At 43.3% G+C, this 26,513-nt stretch overlaps 2 protein-coding genes across 12 annotated transcripts in view; both read right to left on the bottom strand.

Moving 5' to 3' along the window:
• The window catches only part of CRMP1 (collapsin response mediator protein 1), a 66,413-nt gene extending 52,181 nt beyond the window's left edge, over nucleotides 1–14,232 (bottom strand). The window contains exon 1 of one of the 2 annotated variants that reach the window (XM_030564592.1): nucleotides 12,696–14,232. In XM_030564592.1, coding sequence (XP_030420452.1) covers nucleotides 12,696–13,070 — 375 coding nt within the window. In that variant the 5' untranslated portion in view covers nucleotides 13,071–14,232. Of the gene's footprint in view, nucleotides 1–9,859; nucleotides 10,131–12,695 lie in introns of those variants that run through there. The other variant, XM_030564593.1, reaches the window with a different exon arrangement.
• Nucleotides 14,233–21,003: 6,771 nt separating this feature from the next.
• The window catches only part of C5H4orf50 (chromosome 5 C4orf50 homolog), a 130,802-nt gene continuing 125,292 nt past the window's right edge, over nucleotides 21,004–26,513 (bottom strand). For all 10 annotated transcript variants that reach the window (XR_004000496.1, XR_004000497.1, XR_004000498.1 and 7 more), the window contains one exon: nucleotides 21,004–22,372. The gene's annotated coding sequence lies outside the window, so the exon portion shown is untranslated. The remainder of the gene's footprint in view (nucleotides 22,373–26,513) is intronic.

The following is a 26,513-nucleotide window of genomic DNA, read 5'->3' as shown; positions in this document are numbered from 1 at the left end:
GCACGCTGCAGGGGGCGCTCTGCCAGTTCCTGGGAGGGCGGCAGGTGGCTCCGGTGGAGCTGCCGCAGGCGTGGCTGCGGACAGTCCACTGGTCCCGCGGCTCCGGTGGACCTCCCGCAGACACGCTTGTTGCAGCTCCACCGGAGCTGCGGGACCAGCTGACCATCCGCAGAAACGCCTGCGGGAGGTGCACCGGAGCCACGGGACCGGCGAGCGGCAGAGCGCCCCCCGCGGCGTGCCGCCGTGCTTGGGGCAGCGAAATTGCTAGAGCCGGCCCTGGCTGCAACCAGTGACAATTGATCAAGTCTTCTGAAATGACTCCCAACCACAATATTCCAGGCCTCAAAAGTGGACACACCCAGGGCCAAATTCATCTCTCGTGTAATACTGCTGACTTTAGTGGAGTCATACTAGAGATGAACCTGACTCCCAGTCACCACAATTCTTAAAGTTCCACTGCTGACAATGGAGGGTTTACACCCAAATCTCAGGTAGCATATGGCCCTTAATATGAAGTATCTTGCCCTGAACCGTAATCAGAAACTGTCTTTTCTGTGTTCCAAATCCACTTGTATTTCCAATTCACTGGCTATGAATGTGTGTAATTTGAGAGAGGTGAGGCTGACTGTAATAAAATTGAGAAGTATTAGGCTTCCAACACGTCTCTTTGCTCCTTTAACATTTCCAAAGTAAAATACTCTGCCACTAAGCCTTTAAAAATATCTCTGGCTCCTCTGTTTTAGAGGGAAGATACATAGGCTGATATTTGTGTCTTCCTTGACTAACAGGACATCAACAGTAAAAACTGCTTGGATTAATATTGGCTAGGGGTAGGTTTTCAAAAGCTAACTCCCATTGAAAGCCCCACATCTCTTTGTGCCTTTGAAAAAATCCCCCTCGGAAAGCGATTTCCCTAACAGACAATATACAGAAGAGCTTTGTTTTTTTCCTGAACATGGTCAGTTTTAACACTGGACATGTTATGTTATGATTAAGCAGTTTTGGTTTAGCAAGCAAAGGAGATGATTTCAAAATATTAGCAGCAAATGAAGAAAGCTATCCTTCCGAAGTGCGGGTGTCCTTCTGGAAAGGATCAAAGACAGCCTGTAACTGGGATTCCACAAAGGACTGTCTGTTTCAAAACTTTAAAATATCTCAATTTTTAAACAGCATTCTTCTCTCTTTGGAATCTTCATGACCATGGTCCTGCCATGAGGGCAGGGGACTGGACTCGATGACCTCTCGAGGTCCCTTCCAGTCCCAGAGTCTGTGAATCTATGAATCTATGTTATATTGTAATATTAATCTTCATAGGAAGTAATAGTTTAGCTAGTGTGAACACCGAATTAGCTAAGGACCTAGCTTGTAACTCATTCATATCTTTGAGGCATCATTTCTTCTAGCACCCTAATGGACTCACCTGCCTACATGCTTTTAAGCCTATTCTTTTAACAAATTTATTCTTCTTATGTACAGTAATTCACTTAGGAGGGATTTCGCCAAATGTAGCAATGCCATAGCTTGGTGCACAGCCAAGTTTGTTCATGTTTATTCGCTTAAACAATCTGATGTTCCTTTTGTTTCTCCTCTGGGGACCTAGCTATTCTTTCATCTAGAAAATCTCATTCCTTTATCATCCAGTGTAAAAGGGTTACACTGTAAATAACAACCCTGTGTAAATTTCTTTACAATAAATACCATCTTTTCATGCTTTAGCAATCTCAATAGTGTAGGCACCTAACACTCCTTATTCTGGCAAAACAATATGCATTGGAGTCAGTGGAAGAGTCACTTGAGTATGGACTGGAGGATGCAGCACTAAATGTGTTCCACTGGCTGTCCTTATTTGCCTCCTGGGTTATAAATTTCCATTATGGCAATTAAAATTGAATTTTCAAATCTCAACAGGCTAGTCCCAGAAATGTCTCATCCCAGCGGAAAAAAATAACAGCAATCCAGCACAGTTAGTTCATGTTGTAAACCACAGAATCAAATATCAAATTTACTAATGCTCTTTTTGGAAGCATGCATCAGGCCAGAAGAACAAATTTGGCCCTGGTATGAATTGTACTAGGTCTGAATTTGACTCACAATATGATGGGTGTTCAATGGCCATTCTGGCAAAGAAAGAAAACCAGTCCATTAGATACCCTGGTTTGTCCCATCGAGAGCTCTGGAGAGCCAGTTAATTTGAAAGGGATTCAATGTAGTGACTGGACCATTAAGCAATGTGTTTGCAGCAACTTATAATGCTTAATTAGGGGCCACTCCATGTTGAATTAACCGAAGCATCTTCAAAGCTTCTACATTCAAACTCAAGTACAGTGCATCACAGTAATCGAAGCTAGAGGTCATGGGAATTCAAAGCCAGGTGCTGGACAATCCAGATGAGGCTAAATCTTTTGAATAACGACAGATGGAAGAAGGCATTTCTGGGCACTGTCATTAAATGTGTATCCAATTGCAGAAAGAGCTCCAGAAGGACCCCCTTGTTTCTTACAATCACAGGTAATATGCCTTTGCTGGATGGTGATGTTTAGTGTTAGCCAATCCTTCTAAACATTTTTCCCCTTCACTCCAGCATCATCTCCAGCTTCCCTGGAGTTTAGCATTAGTCACTTCGTCTTCATCCAAGCACTGATCTCACTTAGACTCCTGCACTATACATACATTAACTAGCTATCTCCAGTGGAAAAGTTAGAGAAGAAAAAGATCAGATGCTCTTACCACCATGTCATCTAACCCTGTACCAGCACTAGAACAATGGTGTAAGAAGCTATGAAATTGTTAGCATAGATACGGCCTTAAATCTCTGGGAGATGGTGCTGACACTGGAAGTGAATTAAATGTATTGTTGGGGGTTCACATATTGCTGGCATCTCAGGCAATGGCATCTTACAATCTCCCCTAGCATCTTAGCCATGGTGTCTTACAGTCCCTCCTAGCAGTTTTACAGATACTAAATACAAACAGGAAGAAGATACCCAGAAGGGAGAGAAGGTATTTAAGTTGAGCGCCATTGTGGACACAAGCACAAATGGATATAAACTGGCCTTCAACAAGTTTAGGCTTGAAATTAAATGAAGGTTTCTAAGCATCAAAGGAGTCAAGTTCTGAAACAGCCTTCCAAGGGGAGTAGTGGGGGCAAAAAACCTAACTGGTTTCAAGACGTATTTTGATAAGTTTATGGAGAGGATGGTACAAGACTGCCTACAATGGCATGTAGTCAATCTGTGACTGCCAGCAGCAAATATCTCCAGTTGCTGGTGATAGGACAATAGATGGGCTCTGAGTTTCAGAGAATTCTTCCCCAGGTGTCTGGCTGGTGGGTCTTGCCCACATGCTCAGGGTGAAACTGATCACCACAACTGGGTCAGGAGGAATTTTCCTGCCAGGTCAGATTCTCATAACACAAGAACTAGGGGTCACCAAATGAAATTCATAGGCAGCAGGTTTAAAACAGACAAAGGAAGTATTTCTTCACATAACGCACAGTCAACCTGTGGAACTCTTTACCAGATGATGTTGTGAAGACCAATACTATAAGAGGGTTCAAAAAAGAACTAGATAAATTCATGGAGGATAGGTCCATCAATGGCTGTTTGCCAGGATGGGCAGGGATGATGTCCCTAGCCTCTGTATGCCAGAAGCTGGGAATAGGCAACCTGGGATGGATCACTTGATGATTACCTGTTCTGTTCACTCCCTCTGGGGCACCTGGCATTGGCCACTGTGGGAAGATAGGATACTGGACTAGATGGACCGTTGGTGGGACCCAATACAGCCATTCGTATGTTCTAAATTTAATAATGAACAGCAAACAATGATAGATGTTTCAATGCTTCATCACAACATGGCAGAGCCCCTGATTCCCCAACATTATTTGGAGCTTCATCCTGCACAGAAGATGCATAGATTGTGATGTGTACAAGCGCCAAGTCAAAAGTGATGGGCAGGAGCATGTATGCAGGAGAACTCAATCCTACTTTAATGAGGATTGTGAAGCTGCACAATCAACACATGACTCCTGCTCAGCACACAAGAAAAGTCTAAGAAGGAAACCTGTAGCTAACTGTCCTGTTCATTTGATGAGGATCATGATTAAGCAGATTTCTACTTGGATTCCTGGCCCATTCCCTGCCCCTTCTTTACTCTGCACTCAAGAGCAACAGAGTGAGAGCCCACTAAGGGCTTGGGATTTACTTCCACTTCGTGTGGAGGACTATGTGAAGTGCGTAAGCTTATTTGCGCCAACTCTCATCCTCTGCTTACACCTGCACAGAAACCCAACCATGCTGCACTCCCTGCTGTACCCCATGGAAAAGGCTTAGTGTCATTATTTTTTTATAGACCCAGAAGTCTACTAGGTATTTCAAAGGAGATAGAAAGACAGAGGCCCAGATCCACAAAAGATATTTAGGCTCCTAACTTCCATCAATTTCAATGGAAGTTAGGAGCCTAAGTACAATTTTGGATGGGGGTTGAGTCCCTGCCCAAAAGTGCTTGCAACGTAATGGCTGGATTTTGCCACCCTTACACTAGGTAGCATCATACTTTACCAGTAATTTCACTGATATGACACAAGTGTGGGAGATGAATAGTAGGAAAGGGACAGAGAGAAAAGGTGAAGGTGACACAATGTTCACATGGTCCCTGAATTTCAGCATGTGCACAACATTGTGGTTCAATTCACAGTTCATTTTTAAAAATATGTATAAAATAGGGCTGTTGATTAATTGACATTAACTCGCGATTAACTCAAAAAATATGATTAATCGCAGTTTTAATCACACTGTTAAACAATAGAATACCAATTGAAACGTAGTAAATATTTTTGGATATTTTCTATATTTTCAAATATATTGACTTCAATTACAACACAGAATACAAAAAGTGTACACTGCTCACTTTATATTATTTTTTATTAAAAATATTTGCACTGCAAAAATGATAAAAGAAATAGTATTTTTCAATTCATCTCATACAAGTATTGCTGTGCAATCTCTTTATCGTGAAAGTGGAACTTACAAATGTAGATTTTTTTTGTTACGTAACTGAGCTAAAAAACCAAACACTGTAAAACTTTAACGCCTACAAGTCCACTCAGTCCTACTTCTTGTTCAGCCATCCACTAAGACAAACACATTTGTTTACATTTATGGGAGATAATGCTGCTCGCTTCTTATTTACAGTATCACCTGAAAGTGAGAACAGGTGTTCAGATGGCACTTTTGTAGCCAGCCTTGCAAGATATTTACGTGCTAGATATGAAGGGGTATACGAATGTTTAGCATGCTTTGGCCATCATTCCAGAGGACATGCTTCCATGCTGATGATGCTCGTTAAAAAAATAATTCGTTGAATTTTTAATTGGACTCCTTGGGGGAGAATTGTATGCCTCATGCTCCGTTTTACCCACATTCTCCCATATATTTCATGTTATAGCAGTCTCGGATGATGATCCAACACATGTTGTTCATTTTAAGAACACTTTCACTGCAGATTTGACAAAATGCAAAGAAGGTACCAATGTGAGATTTTTAAAGATAGCTACAGCACTCGAATCTGAAGTGCCTTCCAAAATCTGAGAGGGGCGAGGTGTGGAGCATTCTTTCAGATGTTTTAAAGAGCAACACCTCGATGTGGAAACTATAAAACCCAAACCACCAATAAAGAAAATCAACCTTTTGCTGGTGGCATCTGACTCAGACGATGAAAATGAATATGCATTGGTCTGTACTGTTCTGGATCGTTATCGAGCAGAACCTATCATCAGCATGGACACGTCCTCTGGAATGGTGGTTGAACCATGAAGGGGCATATGAATCTTCAGCGCATCTGGCATGTAAATATTTTGCAACACCAGCTACGACAGTGCCATGCGAATGCCTGTTCTCACTATCAGATGACATTGTGAAAAAGAAGCGGGCAGCATTATCTGCTCCAAATGTAAACAAACTTGTTTGTGTGAGCAATTGGCTGAACAAGAAGTAGGACTGAGTGGACTTTTAGGCTCAAAAGTTTTACATTATTTAAAACACCAACCTGCATTAAAAAATAAAACAATTCTATATTCATGATAAAGAGATTCCACTACACTATTTGTAATGGGAGAATTGAACAATACTATTTCTTTTGTTTTTTACAGTGGAAATATTTGTAATCAAAAAATAAATATAAAGTGACCACTGTACACTTTGTATTGTGTTGTAATTAAAATCAATATATTTGAAAATGTAGAAAACATCCAAAAATATTTAAATAGTATTCAGTTATTATTAAACAGCATGATAAATCATGTGATTAATCACGATTCGTTTTTTTAATCACTTGACAGCCCTAGTATAAAAATAAGGAACGAACAAAAAGAGATTTTAAGATAGTAAATATTTTTCATACACTTATTGTGGGCATCACATAAGAGGTGAATTTTCAGGAGAGATTAAAATGAGGGAAGGGCGTTGGTTTAGCAGATTAGACTAGACTTGTTCCATACAAAGGGGGAAGCATGAAAGAAAGACACGGGGGGAGGTTCATGGCAGAAATGGATGAAGAAGGCATCAAAGCTCGCATTGAAAGCAGTGAGCTGGAGTCAGGGAGCAACACAGTAAGAAGCAAAGTCAGACAAGCAGGGAATAACAAAACTATTTCCCTTGTCAGCTCCCAGTGAGCGTTCTATAGGTAACTACAGTTGTACCAGATTTCAGAGTGGTAGTTGTGCTGATTTCCTATCATGATTTTGAGTCTCTGCCATGACTGGTCTGACTGAGAATGTTGCTTGGTTCTTCAAGAAGGATATATATACAGAGGTGATGGAACTAGGAGTGATGGGGTGCAGCAGCACCCTCTGGCTTGAAGTGGTTTCCATCATATACAGTGTTTGCAGTTTGGTTCAATGGCTCTCAGCACCCCCACTGTACAAACTGTTCCAACACGACTGTACGTGTATAATACACACTTCAGAGCCTGATGTTTCAGTTCTTACCCCTGGAAGACTCCCTCTGAAGTCAGTGAAAGTTTTGTCTGAGTAATGATTGTAGATATGGCCTTTGGTGCTGCACTTCAGTCATGTACTGGGAACACCACCAAAACATTTCCCAAAACCATTTTAGAATCTTTGACAATTGACTAAACACAGTTAACTCAACCCTCCCCCACCCCGACCAGATGTTTGTACAATATAGGATGATGCGGCCTGCCTCTGCTGTGCTTGCACATCCAGAATTCCTTCTGACTTCTATGGGAGTTTGGGACACACGATTAGTACATCGGACAACAATACTGAAAATCCATTGCAAAGCCTGCAGTAAGCAAGATTAAGGACCAAACTATACTTCCCCAATAGCAAAACTCCAACTGATTCAATGAGAACAGATCTGGTGGGTCCAAGAGATCAGGAAAAAAAGAGTCAGAGATCCTAGCAAGGGTGGTTTTGGTTGATTTTTTGTTTGACAATTGCAACGAGCATTCATTATGTTTGATAAGAACCCTGGAGGCTTGAAGATGCAAAGTGTTTCTTTACCAGTGTTTCCCTTTCACTCATTCACTAATGTAGAGTTTGTCTTATGGGCTGTGTTATTGTTACGAAGACACAGACACAGACACCTCCTGTTAGGCTGTAGACTCTTCTGGGACAGGAAATGTACACACTACACAATATACAGAGCCAAGACTATTTGTCTAATTTGCTTTTTTTTCCTCCCTGAGGGAAAGAGTAAGGGACAGAAACTTAAAACATGAAAACATAGTTCAAGTTCTGGGTCTGCCAACTTTGGCTATGTTCCTTTTGCCTGTACTTTGGTCACAAAAACAGCACCAGTACTAATGGATACGCATGTAGAGAGAATTGGGCACCTTCCATATCTGGGGCTCTCTTTCCTTGTTCTTGATTATTTTGTCCTAACACAAAAGGAAATCATGAAAGCTGAAGAAGTTATATAACACTCTGTAGATTTAGAGGCAAACATCTCATTCAGTTCTTCTAGTTTCTTACTCAAAATTGGATAGTGCACTATTGTTGCTGGGCACACATTTACATATTATTTGTATTAAAGTACCACGTTAAAGCCCCAACCAAGATTGGCTCCCCTTATGTGCTAGGCAATATTCACACATACTTAGCAGAGACAGTCTCTGCCTGAAACAGTTTACAATCTAGACAGAAAAAGGGTGGAGTGAAAACAGAGGCAAAGTGAACGGCCCAAAGTTCCACAGAAGGTTCGTGACAGATAGAAACAGAACATAGCCCTCTGGACTTCCAATCCAACGCCCTCATCACTAGACCACACTGCCTCTCAATAATTTGACACACCAGTAAGCAGCTGGGCACTGAAGAAGTCACATATCCATTTACGGCATTTTAAAAAAATACGTTTGAAATATTTAGGTTCTTGTAAGCTTTGCAAGTGCTTGCAAGTGTTGCAACACTGGCTGAAATAATAATATCTAGCAACGTTCCTGCAGTGCGAGCTGCTTAACAAGTTTCCACACCTACGTGTCAACCCATCCTTTATCAATTAAAATCTTGCATTAGGAGCTGGCCAGTTTCCAGGACACTTGAGTTCTGCTCACTCCCCAGTAAAAGCCAAAGAAATGGAACCTAGTTGGAGTGCACCTCAACTTCTGCCTTTTATCTCTTCCCATGTGATGCTGAAGCATGGAATGAACTTACACCACTGGATTCTATGTGGCTCTAACAAATAAATTTCTGCCAAAAACAAAGGTGGGAGGGATTTTGTGTCGGTAAGTGATGTTTCTGATTCAGACTCTGTGGCCTTTGGTGGAGGGCGTTGGTCTTGTGAAAGAATCAGAATGGTCGAATACACCAAGGAGGTTATCCTCCTCCCTACAGTTTATATGAAGCTTTGTTTATTCTTTATGCTCAGCCACCATTGTATCTCTGAGGGAAACAATATGCAAGATCAAAGCACCCAGATCCTTTTTTCAGGAAAACCATCCTGCAGATGGATGCAAACGGCCGGCTGAAGGTCCCTGAGAATTGCGATTAACTCTTTGACTCCTGATCTCTTTGGTATATTGTTCTCAGGGATCTATTAATAGCACTGAGAGGTGTTGGCTCTCTCTCATCATGGCGCTCTTTAGGTTTCCACGTTTTTCAATTCACTATTGGCTTGTTGCCCTTCCGATCCCCCTCCCCCACCCCACATCAGTTTTTTGCTCGGAATGCAATATGCAATTTCTCTCTCTACGTGCGCTGGGGATGTGCTGGGGCTTTCCGAGGCATTGTGGTTGCTGCCCGGGTCCCCTCCCTCTTTTGTTCTGCTTCACATCAGTTGCTGACTCTCCCCAAGTCTATCACCTTAGCAAGAACCGCTGTCGTTTCAGCGCTAAGAACACGAACCCCCCAGACATCTTTTAATGTACTGCTACCCCCCCACACACACACACACACCCTGCGCGGATCCGGGGCGGGGGCAGGAGAAAGGAGCAATAAAGCCCCTGATCTGCCCAAAACAGACCTGCCACCACCCCCGTCCCCCAGAAACTCACTGCGATTATTTCCAACCAAGCGATCACACACACACAGAGCGCAGAGTCCGGACTGGGGGGGGGGGAAATAAGAGGGGAGGGGACTTCTCCCTTTCCCCTGCTCGCCTCTCAGTGGGGGGAGCAGCTCTCGATCCGGATTCCGATCCGTGTGAACCCTGCTTTCTTGCCATGCTGTAATATGCCCTCGCCCTGAAATCAACCAGCCGCCATAACCATCTATTCCCACTCCCGGGACCCCTGATTGCTCAGCGCCCTGGCAGAGCGGCAATACCCCCTCTCCGCCCTGGGGTTCCCGGGTAACCCCATCACTCCACTCCCGGGCCGGCTCCGGGCCCTGGACTCCGCTTACCGTTATGTGGGGGATGCTCTTCTTGCCCTGGTAAGACATGCTGCCTCCTGTGAGCCCTGCGCGCACCACGCACCCCGGGAACAGCACAATGCAGAGATACGGGGGGGGGGGTTATTCACTGGAAGCAGTGTTTCCTTCCCGGGAAAGGCAAACCTAGCCCCCTTTTTTCGGTAGCAGTAACACAGGGCGCCTCTCCCCGAGGGAGTTGGCCAGAGCTCCGTGCAGCGGCTGCAGCAGCGCCCTCCCGGCTGCAGAGCGGAGCAGGATTCGCTCGGCGCAACCCAGGAAGCGTTTCCTTTCCCTTCTGTCTCTTCCCCCCCTCCCCAACCCATCAATCCATCTGTGTCCTCCAATACCGGGGCTGGAAAACGCCGTCCCCCCACCTAGCAGCGGGCCGAGCCCCACGCTTGCTCTCCCCGAGACTGCTTCTCCGGCTGTATTTCTACCAGGGCTGGGACAAAGCACCGCTGCCCCGGCTCTCACACTGTGTGAATGTCCCCTCCCTGGCTGCATGGATAACGGGCGAGAGAGCCAGGGGAAGCACATTGCAGCGCAGATGGGCTAGAACAGGTGGAATTCACGTGGTTCTCCCTCATTGCAGAGAACTCAGCAGATTGCTGATTGAAGCCTCCTTTCCCCACATTTCACCTACATTGTTCCCCTAATGGCTGCTGTTTCCCTAAAGGGACCAGATTAAGGGAAGTCAAAGGCTCAGACAGTGACCCAAAGTTTAAATCCTTCCGGAAGCCCTTCCATACAATGAGTTCTGGATCCATACTAGCCTTAAATTGCACCGAGTCATTTTTAAAGTCAGGACACATCCCTGACACTTCATCACTTTTCCACTGAAATCTGGCTTCAGTGCTTAAAAGTTCCAACCCAGGTTGCTGGGGGTGGAGGTGGGAGTGGATATGGAATGGGTATTGCTGCAGGTTCTCCTCCCTTCTTCCCACACCATTCTCTAAATATAGATGATAGGATGATTTCAAACCTTCTCCCTTCGCCCCCTCAATTCAGGAAAGCCAACCCATTACTAATCTGGAATCACATAAATACATAATTCCTGGGCAAGTTTAGAAGAATGTTGCCTGATGTGTGCAATTTTAAATAGGAGGCAGAACTCAGGAGAGAGGAGTACAAAGCACATGCTCTGAGGCACCATCCCAGTGCAGGGAGGATTATTATTTTGACATAAAGTTGAGGTAATGAATAGGAAATGATAGGGAAGAGAAGACTGCAGCAAGGTTGGCTTCACCCAGGTCCTGATGGAAGCCCTTTACAATCAACCAGACCCCTATTCAGTATTTAGTGATTCCAGTTTTTCAAGTCACATATTTAATCTGGCACAAAACTACCTCTAAAGACCATTACCACCTTTATGCTCTTCCTATGACTACAAACAAGGAAAGTGTACCAGATCCTGGCTCAAGACAAACAAGAGAGATTTCCGATCCTAGGCTGTAAAAGAAAAGAAATCTTATTGACAAATATTCTGGCTGTGTGTGTTAAAAGCCAAATGGGGTGAAAAGTGGAAGGGATTTATTTTTGTTTGTTTGGGGTGTGTATGTATGGAGAGCAAATGTGTTCAGATGACACACTGACCAAAGTGAGAAAATAACTGCAAAGGTCTATTTATTTAGAGAGGAAATAACATTACAATAATCTCACAGGGAAGCCAGTCTCCTGTGTGTTGTGATGTAAAGGTGTTTTATTTATGACCTCTGCCACAGGTTTGTATGTACAGAAGTGGGACTGCTCAGACTGCAAGAAGCTACTGGTTAGAGAACTCAGCTGCATTTCTAATTTCCTAACTTATCTTGGTATAGTCTTTGTCCTGCTCCAATGAGTGAGAGGAAAAATTGAAAATCGCTTACCACCACGGAAATAGAGGTCAACCAATTCAGGAATCAGGCCATTATCCAGTGCTTAGCTCAGCAGTACAGATAGACAGTTATCGTTACTTTAAAGGAAATGCCTGAGCTTTGGGACCCCATTCTGTTTGGTTACAGCTATAAACAATCTGCTAAGGATACAGTGAAACCACAGGAGGATCCAGGTGGCTTGAGAGCAGCATGAACCGAGCAAATCTCACAGGATGGGGAGAGCGGTGGAGTTGGTGTATGCAGAGGTGGGTGGGTGTGTTTGACTCATCAGGGCTTTTCCAGCGACAGGAAAAGTGAATCTGACGGCTCGCTGATTAGGACAGGCCCCTCAGCTCAGAGATTTCAGTTTAGGACTGAGCTCCCAGCTTTGTTATGCTGGATGGCACCGTCCAAGCCAGCCTTGTGGAATCGGTGCCAGTGTGTTTATAGACTCTGAATACGGTCCCTTTTAAAGAGTCACTAAGGGTTTAGACATTAAAGTGTGTGTGTTCCAAACCGGAATGTACAAGAGCCCTTGTAAGGAATATTTCCCTGGAAAAACTGCCACGACCTTTGATTGTTTTTGTTTGATTATTTAGATTTTTAAAAGAAGCTGAAGGAGTGAAGTCCCCTGCTTCAGGAATCGCGGTATTCCTGAGCCCTCTCGGGCTGCAGTAACAGCAGGCGGGTGTATTTATTCTGCACATAGGCGACCTGCAATGCCAAGTCTATATGGCAGTTATGCTCAAACGGGTGATCCCTGCAACAGCTCTGGACCTACCGGCAAGCCGCAGTAAAGCTCTGCAGCAGGGCTTGTGCTGCATAGGCTGGGAACCCAACACTCTTTGCTGTTGCAGTTGTGACACTCCTGATGCCTAGGGCTCGTTGGCGCTGTAGCCATGAATGGGTTCTCTCCCCCTGCCAGCGCTTGGTACCGAGACCCTGCCACCCCCTGTCCTCCCCCGCGCCCTTACCTTCCCATTGTCCTGGCCCTGCAGCAGCTCTTTCCCCATCGGGTATCTGATCTCGATGCCCGGGGTCTTGTCGTCCCGGTCCCCGGGGGAGCTGATCACGGAGCCGGAGACCTCGCTGACATCGCTGGCTGTCTCACTGTAATTGTCCCCCCCATCCAGCATCATGTCGTGTCTGCTGCCGCTGCGCGGGGTCCGGGAGCCCTTCTTCCCCACGCTGTAGGCATCGAAGTCGATGGTTTTGTTCTCGTAGGCCCCCTCCACCGAGGCGAACATGCCCCCGTATTTCTGCCGGGGGGTCTGAGCCGTGGTGCCCGGCCTGGCCAGATACACGGGCAGGTCGTCTTCCTTGTTCCAGTTCCTCTTTCTCTCGGCCATTCTCTCTCTCTCCCCGGCTCTCTCCCTGCCCCCAGCTCCTCTGCACCTTCCACTACCGGGATCGGCTGCTGGCGACCATAAACACCAGTGAACGGATGCAGCAGCGCAGTGGCAGAGCCGGGGTTGGCTGGTGGGATCTGGGAGACGCAAGCCCCCACCCGCGAAGAGAAATCTCACGGGGGGGGGGGAGTGTTCCAAACAGCCCGGGCAGTAGGCAGCTCGTGAACTAAAGTACAAAGAGAACAGGGGAGAGGATGGCAGCGCTAGGCGATCAGAAAGCCCTGGGCGAATAGGAAAAGCACCGCATTAGCCCGCCAGTATAAAGAGCGGTCCAGGGGGAAGGGGTGCACACCCCCAACCCTGTGCAAAGCGGGCCCTTCCTGGCTACTCCTCCTGCCCCGCTGCAAAGACTGCAGATCCCCTGCCGCTGCCTGGCTCGCAGTGAAGAGCTGGGGATGGAGTTGCGCCCACCGACTCACCCACTCGCACTACCCGCTGTCTCCGGGGGAAGATACCGCGGTGCTGCCGCACTTGGAGAGGCGAGGGCTTCTTAAAGACGGGGGTGCGCAATGGGCACGTCCACAGCAAAGCACCTGCTGGCTCCTTCTTCTTTCAAAGGAGCTGGACTTGGTGCCAGATCTCGCCGCGAAGCCACGATCTTTGTAGCAACTTTGGGTTGGCTGCTGCTCCCTCCCCCACAGCAGCAGTTGGTCAATTGCAGCAGCGAAGATTGGCCTTCTGTGGCAATAGGTGCAGAGCGGGGGGGAGGGGGGCGCGGAGGACCCACGCACAGATCAGGGCTCCTGAGCAGGGAGGGAAAAATCTGCTGCTCCTTACGGCCGCTTCCCTGCTTCTTTCTGGTAGCAGCAGCAGCTGCTGCAAAGGGGGAGGGATATCCGTGCGCCCGGCCGCCGCTCGATCTCCCTGTCTAGCCTCAGCCTGGAGGCGGCGGTGGGTGAGACTGAAGCGTGCCGGGGAGGGAACCGCCGCGCCGCTGCTGCCTGCCTCTGACTCGGAAGTAATAGCATCCGGCGCTGGTGCGAGCTGCGCTGCAAATCTTCTCTGCCCGCAGCCCTCTGCAGGGAGCGGCCTGGACACTGCGCCTGCAAAACTGCCCCCGGGAAGTGGGCGGGGAGCGGACAAAAGACTGGAGCGTTAGGCGCAGAACAATGCACTGACTGTCACTGCCCCAGGCTCCCCGCTGTCTGCAGCCGGAGCCGCCAGAGTGCCTGGCTGGGAGCTGTCCCTTCAGCACCTGAGTGACCAGCCTTGCTGCTAGCCCCAGGCCTGTGCAAGGAAAGATTTACAGCCCAGTTGCACAACGTTGGTTAAAATCTCACTGCAGTAAAGGACTTTCCATAAACGAGCGCCTGTTCTTAAGCCATACAGGAATCTGAGGGCTTGTCTACATCAGAAAGTTGCAGCGCTGGTGAGGGAGTTACAGCGCTGCAACTTAGGAGGTGTACACATCTGCAGGGCACCACCAGCGCTGCAACTCCCTGTTTGCAGCGCTGGCCGTACTCCCGTTTTGTCTCGGGTGTAGAGGATCCAGCGCTGGTGATCCAGCGCTGGTAATCCAATGTAGACACTTACCAGCGCTTTTCTTGACCTCCGTGGAAGGAGGAAGCCTCTGGTAATCAAGCTGGTCTCCTTTCCCGGTTTGCTCTCTCGTTCCCGGAACCCCGAGCAAGCAGGTCTCCTGCCCTGCGGTTTGCTGGGTGGCTCCGGGAACGCGAGAGCAAACCGCGGTGAAGCTGGTCTCCTTTCCCGGTTTGCTCTCTCGTTCCCGGAACCCCGAGCAAGCAGGTCTCCTTCCCTGCGGTTTGCAGGGGGGTTCGGGGAACGCGAGAGCAAACCGCGGCGAAGCTGGTCTCCTTTCCCGGTTTGCTCTCGCGTTCCCAGAACCCCCCTTGAAGCCGCCCAACAGCGCTGCAGTGTGGCCACATCTAACACCACTTGCAGCGCTGGTTGCTGTAAGTGTGGCCACTCTGCAGCGCTGGCCCTATACAGCTGTACTAATACAGCTGTAACAACCAGCGCTGCAAAATTTTAGATGTAGACATGGCCTCAGTGAAAGAAAACAACAGGAAATACAACGCAGGGCTGGCAAACAACTAGACACACAGACACACACACAAATATTTTAAAACTTATATAAAATGTTTTCAATGGAGTTGCGCCTTCTTATACCAAGAATGAATTGGGTCCATTATATTTAAACCACGACTAATCATTTATTCCGATAACGATTTTTTAACTGCCATTGTAGTCAACAAAGAGTGAATTATGACTCCGATTTCCAAAACAAATTAGGGGACATCTTTGTAAAGCAGGCCAAGTCCAGCAACTGTCACTGCTTTATGCAGATTAGTTCAGAAAATCTGGCTTTTACATCCTTAGGTAGATTTCAATTCCAAATGTGGTTTAAGGCAAGTAACTTAAAACAACGATATTTTTCTGACCGTCAAAACTGTTTTCATAAACCTTGGAAATGTCCTTCCTACCGCAGCAGTTGCCTAAGGGATATTTCCTACCGCACTGCACTTGCACAAAATGCTGCTGAGATTGATTATTGGCTAAGTGAAGCTGAAGCATTTAATCAATCACAAAAGCTATTGATCATTGGCATACAAGGAAACAATGGATATGTTTGCTATTATACAACCACCTCAGTACACTCACCCTTTATTGTCTAAGGTCCTTAAAGCCATTCCTGGTGGGCCACAAACTGAAAACTACTGAAGATCAAACCGTTCTACAGGCCACAGGAGAAGTGGAAAAGAGGGGTGAAACAATGCTCCTCCCCCCATTGAAGTCAATGGTATAAGTCCCCTAGGAGTCTGGGAAGGAAGTTAGTTCAGGGACTAACCTTTTCATACATACATTTCCTCAGATTGAAAATGTATATGAAGTAGTGATATAACATGCCAAGTCCAGATATAACGTTTCAAAGGAATTTCTTTCCTGGACATTCTAATTTTTGCTTTCTTGGACTTATCAGTAACACTGGGAAATTGTCTAGATTGTTTGTCTAACTGGGGCTGGGATGTTAACTACTAATAGCGAACTGATAGTTGACTAACTGATTGTTGTGACAATCACAGAGGGAAGGAGTGAGATAGTTAGACACACATACTCCTATCTTTTCAGGGCTGACTTTCATAAGAGTTGCATCACCTATTAGCCCCATGCTATAAAATATATCTCCTGTAAGGATTTCATGGGTTTGTAAGGAAATAATTAAAATTATTTCTAGGCTATAACTTACTGAAATACTTTCTTATATAATAGGCTGAAATTGATTTTAGTTGAGGATAGCATCAGGGCTTATTGAGCAAGGTGAAAAAAATCAGTATATTACTCCCAGAGATAATAAATCTTCATATTCAGTGAAACATGTCAGTGTGTGTAATATTACCTACATTCTGAATGTCTTCTTAATAAATAACAGGAAAGTTCTCCAGTAACGTGTAAAGGTGTAATTAATTTTCCTTTCCAATTAATATGCTAGTCATGAGAGGAAATTAGATCGCCAAAAAAAAATTATTTACCTTTGATGGGCCAATCAGGAAACAGAGATGTGCATGTTTCTCTAGTTGACTCAAGGATCAACATTATCTTTTGCTGAAATCATCTAAAGCCACCAGGGATGTCCTCCTTTGTATATGGGATCTGATTGGTTAAGATCATTCAGGCTTTTAGAATTGTTCACTTCTATGGAGGTAAATAACACAAACTTTTTGACTAATCTAACATTTTCAGGTGAGCATGAACCAGGATTTTTCTCTGATCCACAGTAATAAATAATGTACTATTGCACCATTATAAAATATGACAATAAACCAATTGGTGCTTTACTAGGCTCATAGCTTTAAAACAGGAAACAATGTTTATACTTCAGAGAAAAAAATCCAGGGCACATAATATTGCCAAATAGTTCATCGCTTTGAAATTAAATTCCTTCATAAAAGTAAGTCTCGACATGTTATTTTATTAATAACTGTGTTCTAAATGCTGAGATATTTACATGCCTACAGTCCTGTCCTGTCTAAATTGCAATTTTGTCACAAAGTTTGCACAGGAACAGACCATACTCTGAGTCACAATCTGATTCTCAGTTGCCTCCTCGGTTTGTGAGGTTTATCTAGAAAAGTGTGTAGTATGATGTCTGGTTGTTTAAATATACCACCTTGGTGAAATTCTCTTATGGATGTTGTTTCTAATCTTGTCTCAAGACAATTTGGAAAAATGAGGCAAAATTTAAGGGAACATACACACTACTTTTCTACTAATGGATCTCCTATCTATATGTGTATCATTAATACCAATGACATATGTTCCATTCAAAGGAGGCTAGACACCCGAGGATAGGCAATTGAATTAACTCATATAAGAAGGTTTGTGTAATTTAAAAACAATTTTTATCTTATCAAAAGCCTGACTGTTGGCAAGACATACATCAGCAGAGCCTCAATTTTAATCTTAATACTCTTCAGCTATCAAGGGAAAATTCATGATCTTAAATGAGATTTTCAGGGTCTAAAGGCCTGGTACTGGCTTCCTCTCTCAGGGACTTGGGAATCATATTTAGAGTTCAGCTATTTAAATCTTATGGGGCTATTCTTGCTCAGTGCTGGACACCCTGCTTGTAGTGGGAATTGACCACAAGACAGAACTGGGTCTATGGTATTATTTTGAATGCAACAAATGTCCTATAATTAGATCCCCAAGCCCTGCAAAGACTTACATTCACATTTTGGTTTTTGTCCAGTCAGTAGTCTTTTCCTGCTAACACTTACATTTGTGCTTAACTTTATAACTCACCAAACATCAAATTAAGCATATGGATATTATGCACTGCAGGACTGGGATCTTAGCCATATAATTCCCCGCCAAACCAACAGCATTTTTAGAGGTTTATTTATACTGATACTTCAAAAGCTCTATCACCACAGTGGAATGAATAACTAATAATTAAACATTTTAAAGAAAGTTTTTAATTTAAAATATGCATACATATGAATATACAAAATTATGCAAATTATATATTTAACTAACATAGAAAAATACATCTGATAACAAGATAAAATGTCAACATATTTTACACAATTTTAAGTGATAGTTACAAATTTGTAATAATCATAAGGTAGAGTTTGTGACTGCATTACAATTCTGTCCATCTCCTCTCTAATTACTTTGAAATTAACATATATGTACATTTAATTACATGAAGGAAATTTTCTAAAGGGAAATTCATTGCTGAAAAATGTAAACAAGATGGCTTCAGTGTAACACATCGAAATGATAATAGCATCATTTATGTCACTCAAGTGAACACAATTAGCTGTTCCATTTTAATTCCTACTGATAGGGGTTTATAAATAAGAATGTCAAGCTTTCTGCATTTATTTACAACAATTTTAAAAAGGACCCAGCTGTAACTTTTGGGTACTCTATATCGAACTATGAAGCCCATGTTTTTTGTGCATTCTTTGGCACTTTTTCAAACTGGTTCTAATTTGTGTCCTTAACAATCAGCACTCCACGACTCCTAGCTAACATCACACTGTTGTATAGATGAAAAGCTAACAGGACTTCATCAATATTTTGTGCATCTAAGGCTTTCAGTTTAAATTTGGTCCCAAGAGGCGAGACAATATCCATCTTTTTCAATTCAAACAAATACTTCTAAGTCTTTACTCCTTACTTTAATTTACATGGGCTTCATATGTTCAAAACAAAAGCCAGAAGCCTTGTTTATAAACAAGCTACAATAATCTGTGCTACACTGAATCTTGGCATTTACAGTGTAAGCCAAGGAGTGATATTATTTACACATTTTCCAACCCCCTTTTTTAGTCACAGGAACCAGAACAGAAGATGACTATTTTGGGGGACTTTATTTTTTTCACGTCTGTATCCATCATTGCCAAACCCTTCATTCATAATAAGTGAAATTCACCCCACCCAAGACCACTTAAAACTCTAATATAGTGTTGTCTAGGGCCTTGGGTAGGCTCTCTGCACAGGAGTGAATTTCACCTAATATAAATTAATCTCTCTTTCAACATAGAAAAACAAATCTAAACAGTTCAGATGCTAACATACTTATATTTGGAAATCAGCTGCTGCACATGTACAATTACCTCTCTCATTGCAATTTACATTTACATATCGTATCCACATAGCAAGAATCCATGTGACATCATAAAACAATAATGAGCACAGATTTACACCACACAGTAACAACTCTAAATCAAGCCAAGCTTCTATATTCTCCTTAGCTCCTTTCTCCTCTGACCAGTTGTCCCTGCTGTGCATAGCCAGTGATGATGAGTGAATGATATTTATATATGATATGTGCTGCACAAGTAAAACGCAGAGTGAAATCATGTCCCCATTGAAATCAGTGGGAGTTTTACCACGGACTTCAAGGGAACCAGGATTTACGCAGCATATCAGAGCTAAGCTGAACTTACTTTGTTGGTTTGACTCCAATTTTAACATTTCTAATTGGCTGATAATGACTTATACCATGGATTCCAATGGTAGAATTTGAATTTGATGTTTTAGGTTTGTACCCTATTTTGGAAACAGCAGTAGATTTTGTAACCTAGGATATGTAAAGGGACAAAAATTCCTGTCCATAATACCATGACTACTGATTTCTAATGCAAATATGTTTGGAGTCCAAGGCACAATATGTCTTAAAGGAATTCTACTGAATCAGGAAAGAGGTCTGAAGAAGTTACCTTAATCCCAAAGTTCTTCCCCCTCTGGCTCCTTAAGGCACTAAAGGATTTCCAGAGGATTAGCTACAAAAGCCAACATGCACATGTTTTTCCCACCAATGCAAATTCAAAATACTAAAATCCTTCACCTACATACTAGAAATACAGGTAGATTTATGAAACATGGATGACAATTTCCACTTTTTAAAGGCCACAGATAAATATCAATGATGCCTGAATAGGAGGTTTATTTTGAGAATTATATTGTGTGTATAAAATATTTCTTAGCCAATTGTATTAGCATACATTTAACATAATTATCTCAGTGATTCACTCACTATACTTCCAGCATCTGTCAACTGTGTTGGTGCAAATAACAGAATTCAATTTTTCATTAGTTGATTAGAAATATGTCATGAGTTATATTTTTAACATCTTGTAATGCTCTGCACAGTAGAGTGTATGGTAATAAGTGAATTAAGAAATAAACCATATTTTATATGTAAAAATGTCCAGTTTGTCAATTCTGTGTATTTTGTTCAAAGTGAGAGCAAAGGACATATTTACATAGGAGGACTTAGTAGCAGCATCTTAAAGTTAATTGCAATTAATTTGGTCAGAAAAATATTGTGCATATAAATGAAGCCAACCAAAGTGCCCAGTTTTACATTTTGAGAAGCAGTTTACCATACACAAGAAAAGCAGCACCTTGTCAAATACAGATAATCAGTAGCTGTTCCATTTTATCCTGTTTGAATTTATCACACACCTAAGCAGGTCAGCCTACTAGAGAGAGAGGCAAAAATAGTTCCTTTGTCCTGCGCAAAGTTTGCTTAGTGAAAGCATTTTGAACTGAACAGATTCGATAATAACTAGACACCATTTTTTTCTGCTCACCACAAGGCAATTGGAAATTAATCATTATGCTCCCTGCCTGGGCTAACCACAGTCCACAAGCTCACATTAAGAGCTTTGCTGCTTTATTACTATCGTTTGAGTTAAAGATGAGATTTTAATTCCAAATCTTTTGACACACACAATGAATCCACCCGCCTACTAGTTTAATGAGTTAATAGTCTTTTATAATGTGGAAGACAATTTTGATATTAGGAGGTATGCAACTTTAGAGAGGTGAATGCGGCATGTGCCACAAAAGAAACATAGCATGATCTATATTCCTTATGCTAATCATTTTATACATGGAGTGAACGGCTGAAGGCCTGAGACACTAAAAAATGGACAAGTTCATTATCAACATTTATATTTCATAGTGGGAAATTGTTCATAAATGCCAGGAAACATGCATGATGTCTTAGTTTAACACTTCATTCAAAAATAAGAACTAGGGTCTAATTGTATGCGTGTTTTGCAAATGATATATGTGTTGCTTCTTTTCAGGTGGTACAGTATGCTCATGGCAAGAAACCCACATATGACACAGATTTATTTTAAGAGCACTTATTAGTGGTTAAGCTGCAAATGTTGCCATGCCAACTTGTCATCTATTGCTAACCATAATCTAAAAATGCACATGAAATTAATCTGAGATGGATTTCCTTATTTTATTAGCCATGTACCTCCCTTCAAAGAATTTCTGAAAATACTGGGAGACTAACCTCTGTAGAGCTCAGCACATTCTAAAGGTTAGCGCAATTAAAATAATATAAATGAAAGAGTGCAAAATAGTTAACAAAACTGACAGTGCATTACACAACAAGGGGGAAGTTATGTAAATTAGTACCCAGTTTTGCTCCCATTCAAGTCAATGGGAGTTTTGCTATTGACTTCAACAGGAGCATGCATAAGCTATTGAAGTAGGCCTGTAAACACTCATATGTACCCTTACACTCCAGTTTCATGTGTGCAAGTAAATCCAACATATCTGCATGTGCAGACAGATACAATAGTATGTGCTTACCCATTCTGGACTCATCAGTGTGTGTTCTGCATGCACTGTTACCAGTTTGTGGGTGCACATACACAGGATCTGATTCAGCAAAGCACATAAGCAGGGGAGTAATCCAACTAAAGTTCAAAGGGATTACTCACAGGGTTGAAGGTAAGTATGTGCTCGTGTGCTTTACTGAAATAAGGCCATAGGGCACAATCCTTCCCACTTCTGAGTGCCTTTAGATCTGGGATGAATATGACACTTACTCCAGTGGATGTTGAAGGCAATCGGCACCTTGAAAAATGAGTCCATCTACTGCGGTATCCTGAGAGGTGCTATGCACCCTGAACTCCCATAAAAGCCAGTAGGATTGAGGTCCCCGGTGACCCTCATATATGCAAGCTCCCTATAACCACATATATAGGCATGCAATGGTTGGGATTAGAGCAAAACATGAGAATTTCCTAAAAATGCATTAAAATATTAAGATTCTGTAAAACATCTATATTTGACTGGTTTGCATCACCAACTTCCAGTGAAGGATGAGGGTCAGTAAGTCATTGTTGCTGCTCAGCTTTTTCCTTAGTGAAGCAGCTGTGGAAGCTGTCAGGCTAGATACACCCTTTGTGATACCTTCAGCACTTCATTGCTTTTTCTTTACATGTTTGATTCATTCTTCCCTGAATAAAATGAAGGAAAAATACAAATAAGTAACTATAATGCTATGAAATAAATATGCAACTAGAGTTCCACATTTTATTTATACAACGATGTTATTCAAGTAAGGCCAAGACAAAACATTTGATAATAAACATTACATTATTTCTAGTCTTGTATAGCATATCTTGACATTCACAGGACTCAAAAGCTCTAGGCAGACTATGATCAGTGGCAATATTGACTGGTTTGGAGACAACACAAATACACTGAAAATGGAGTTATCCCGAATACCTGCATTCTCTAACTGATTCTGGAAGTTTTAGGGTAGGAGACTGCTTCTTAACCTTGGCCAGATCACTACCACTGTTTCCCTACCATGGCCCACTTGGCAATGCAGGAAGGACAGGATGGTCAATCTCCTGACACCAGTTTGCCATCCCCAAATTGAGATCTCCTGAAGTAGGATTAACTGTGTTGACAATTCTTAAGTGAAACTCACCCCTATGCAGCAGGCTAGCAAAAATCCAACGCAGCACATAAGTCTCACATTTTAAATCCTCAAATTAGGGAGAATGTAGGATTTAAGTGATTCATAGGCCTTGAATTGAGTCCCTTAGTGCTGAGCAGGGGGACAGTCCTACTTTTTGAAAGTACAGGTATCCCGCCCTCACTAGCATGACCTCACACATATGGTGCATGTGAGGTCTCAGTATGTAGAGGACACCATTTTATTCTACAAAATGGCATCCTCCATGAGGCTGCAAGGAGGATGCCATTTTGTTTCTATATAATTGCTCCATTCCAGCCCCACTACACCGCTGCTGTTGAGTGGTCACATGGGCTCAGAGTTGCAGAGATACATAGGAACAGCGACACTGAGCATTAAAATACCCAACTTTTAGGCATCTAGAAAATTATAGGAACATAAAACAATCCACAAAGCCTTAGTTAGGCACGTATACTCCCTACACATTGAAAGCAGAGAACTAGGTGCTTTAGACTACAATTCACAAAAGCCAGCACAGAAGGCAACCAATGGGAGATGCCGATGAGGGGTACCTAAACCCCACCCCTCTCATGGAGATAGGCACCTAAATCCAGGCTGCAGGGAGGCACCTACCTCTGCTAGTGATTCCCAAATGGGAGCCAGTCTCCTGAAGTGACGTGGCTTAGGCACTTAAGCCGCTTCTCATGAGAATATGTGAGGCAGGCACCTCACACCACACAAAGCAGTTGGAAGAGGTGGTTGGGGCGCCCACTTTATAACTTTTAGTCCAGTGGTTAGATTACGTGCCTGGGATGTGGGAGATAAAGTTCAACTCCCCCCTGCTACTTGATGGGGAGAAAGGATTTGAATAGGCCTCTCCAAACTCTCAGGAGTCTGTTCTAACCACTGAGCTATGGGATAGTCTGATGTAAGTTACCCTCAGTCTCTCTTGTTGAAGCTGTTCCACTATGAATAAATAATTAAAGAATGATTAGAGTCATAGAGTTTAAGGCTGCAATATCCTATAGTCCAGTGGTTAGGGAACTCATCTGACAAGTGGGAGACCCCTCTTCAAATCATTTCTCCCCATCAGGAAGAGGGGGGAATTGAACTTGGGTCTCCCAAATCCCAGTTAGGTACCCCAACCCATTGGGCTAAAAGTTAGAAGGTGGGCAGCTGTCATAAACAGATAGTTAAGGGTTAATGTCTCTTTTACCTGTAAAGGGTTAACAAAGAGGGAACCAAACACCCGACCAGGGGACCAATTAGGAGACAAGATACTTTCAAATCTCGGTGGAGGGAAGCCTTTGTTTGTGTTTTTTGGGTTTTGCTCTGTTCTCTCTGGGCTCTGAGAGTGACCACACGTACCTACAGGCTCTCTAAACTTCTATTCCAATTTTGTGAGTACAAAGGTAGAAAGTTGGTATAGTCTTTTTATTTGTTTTCCTTTATTTGCAAATGTGTAGTTTGCTGGAAGTATTTTAAATTGTATTTTTCGGGGGGGGGGGGAGGCTTCTTTCTAGTTTCTATAAGCTGACAGACCCTGTAACTTTTTACCATCTAAATTGCAGAGATAAACTTTTACCTTTTTTCTTCTTTTTTATTAAAAGCTTTGCTTTAAGACCTGTCTGATTTTTTTCTCCTAGTTAAGGCTCAAAGGAACTGAGTCAGTGTACACCAGAGAATTGGTGGGGAGAAGGGAAAGAGCAGGGGGGAGAAGGGAAAAGTGAATTTCCTCTTTGTTTTAGATTCATGGAGTTTGAATCTGGATTGCCTCTGGGTGAAGGGAAAAGAGGAGGGGGGAAGGTATCATTCTTCTCTGTGTGGTGATTCAAGGAGTTTGAATCACGGTGATCTCCTAGTGTACCCAGGGCGGAAAGGAACTGGGAGGAAGAAAGGAGGGGGAAGGGAAATGGTTTATTCCCCTTTGTTGTGAGACTCAAGGAATTTGGGTCTTGGGGTCCCCAGGGAAGGTTTTGGGGGAGACCAGAGTTTATCAGGCACTCTACTCTAAGTCCTGATTGGTGGCAGCACTACAGGATCTAAGCTGGTAATTAAGCTTAGGGGAATTCATGCTAGTACCCATATTTTGGACGCCAAGGTTCAAAACTGGGAATTATATTATGACAGAAGCACCATCATCTTCTTCTCCTCTGGTCAGACTTTGAGTGGGACCTGATCCAGAAGGCGGCCTATGAGCACACCTGCCAGATAGGTTCCTGCATGTGAATTAGGTGGCCAAATGTTTATTTTGCTTGGTTCATGAATTGCTGTGGAGCTTAAGAAAAATATAGGTGTCTGGATGCCTAATGAGTTAGTAGGGTGCGTGCTCAAAGGCAGAAATTTAATTACATTGGGAACTTCTATCCTGACATATGTAGGTGCTAAGTGAGTTTAGGTGCTATAGAGTTCGGCGGGAGTTTTGTGAATCATGGTGGACCTTAAAACTGGGATTTAGGCATCTAAACACAGATTTAGATACCTAAATCTGGAGTTTAGGCACCTAAGTACCTTTGGGATACCAGGTCTTAGTGCAGTGGAGTCTCCACCTACCTTACACCTTAGAACTCCATCTTGGGCCACCCAAAAAATTAGAGTGTTTTGGGGCACTCTGGTCCCCCTGAAAAACCTTCCCTGGGGACCCCAAGACCCAAATCCCTTGAGTCTCACAACAAAGGGAAATAATCCTTTTTCCCTTCCCCCTTCCAGGTGCTCCTGGAGAGATACACAGACACAAGCTCTGTGAATCCAAACAGAGTAACTCCCCCTCTCCGTTCCCAGTCCTGGAAACAAAAAGCACTTTCCTCTTCACCCAGAGGGAATGCAAAATCAGGCTAGCAAATCCAACACACACAGATCTCCCCCGATTTCTTCCTCCCCCCAATTCCCTGGTGAGTAAAGACTCAATTTCCCTGAAATTTTCCAGGAAAGAAAACTCCAACAGGTCTTAAAAGAAAGCTTTATATAAAAAGAAAGGAAAAATACATACAAATGGTCTCTCTGTATTAAGGTGACAAAATACAGGGTCAGTTGCTTAAAAGAATATTGAATAAACAGCCTTATTCAAAAAGAATACAAATCAAAGCACTCCAGCACTTATATTCATGCAAATACCAAAGAAAAGAAACCATATAACTTACTATCTGATCTCTTTGTCCTTACACTTAGAAACAGAAGATTAGAAAACAGAAACTACTTCTCCAAAGCTCAGAGAAAGCAGGCAGCCAGAAAACAAAGACCTCAGACACAAAATTCCCTCCACCCAAAGTTGAAAAAATCCGGTTTCCTGATTGGTCCTCTGGTCAGGTGCTTCAGGTGAAAGAGACATTAACCCTTAGCTATCTGTTTATGACAGGCCCTTAATAATATCAGTTGAGACTTGCTTCCCTCCATGCCAAACACCTCCCTATTGACTTCCCAAGATGTCTTCCCCCTCTCAGTGCAAAGTAAAGCAAAGGCTGGATCTAGGCTATAAACAAACAGTCTTTGGGACTGCTTTTCTCTTTAAGCACACAGGCTTTTGGAGTTCCTTCTCATCTCCAGAAGAAATAACGCAAAGCTGGTGAGAAAGCGGCTATGAAAACACAGTCTTTTGGGGCTTTCTTCTCTTCTTTGAATTACTACTTTTCTGGGAAGACTATAATCAAACCGAGAACAAATAACACATACTTAAA

This window comes from Gopherus evgoodei, chromosome 5, assembly GCF_007399415.2.
Source record: "Gopherus evgoodei ecotype Sinaloan lineage chromosome 5, rGopEvg1_v1.p, whole genome shotgun sequence".
NCBI classification, from domain to species: domain Eukaryota; kingdom Metazoa; phylum Chordata; order Testudines; family Testudinidae; genus Gopherus; species Gopherus evgoodei.
Note: the sequence above shows the minus strand (reverse complement) of the source record. Positions and strands in the feature narration are given on the sequence as shown.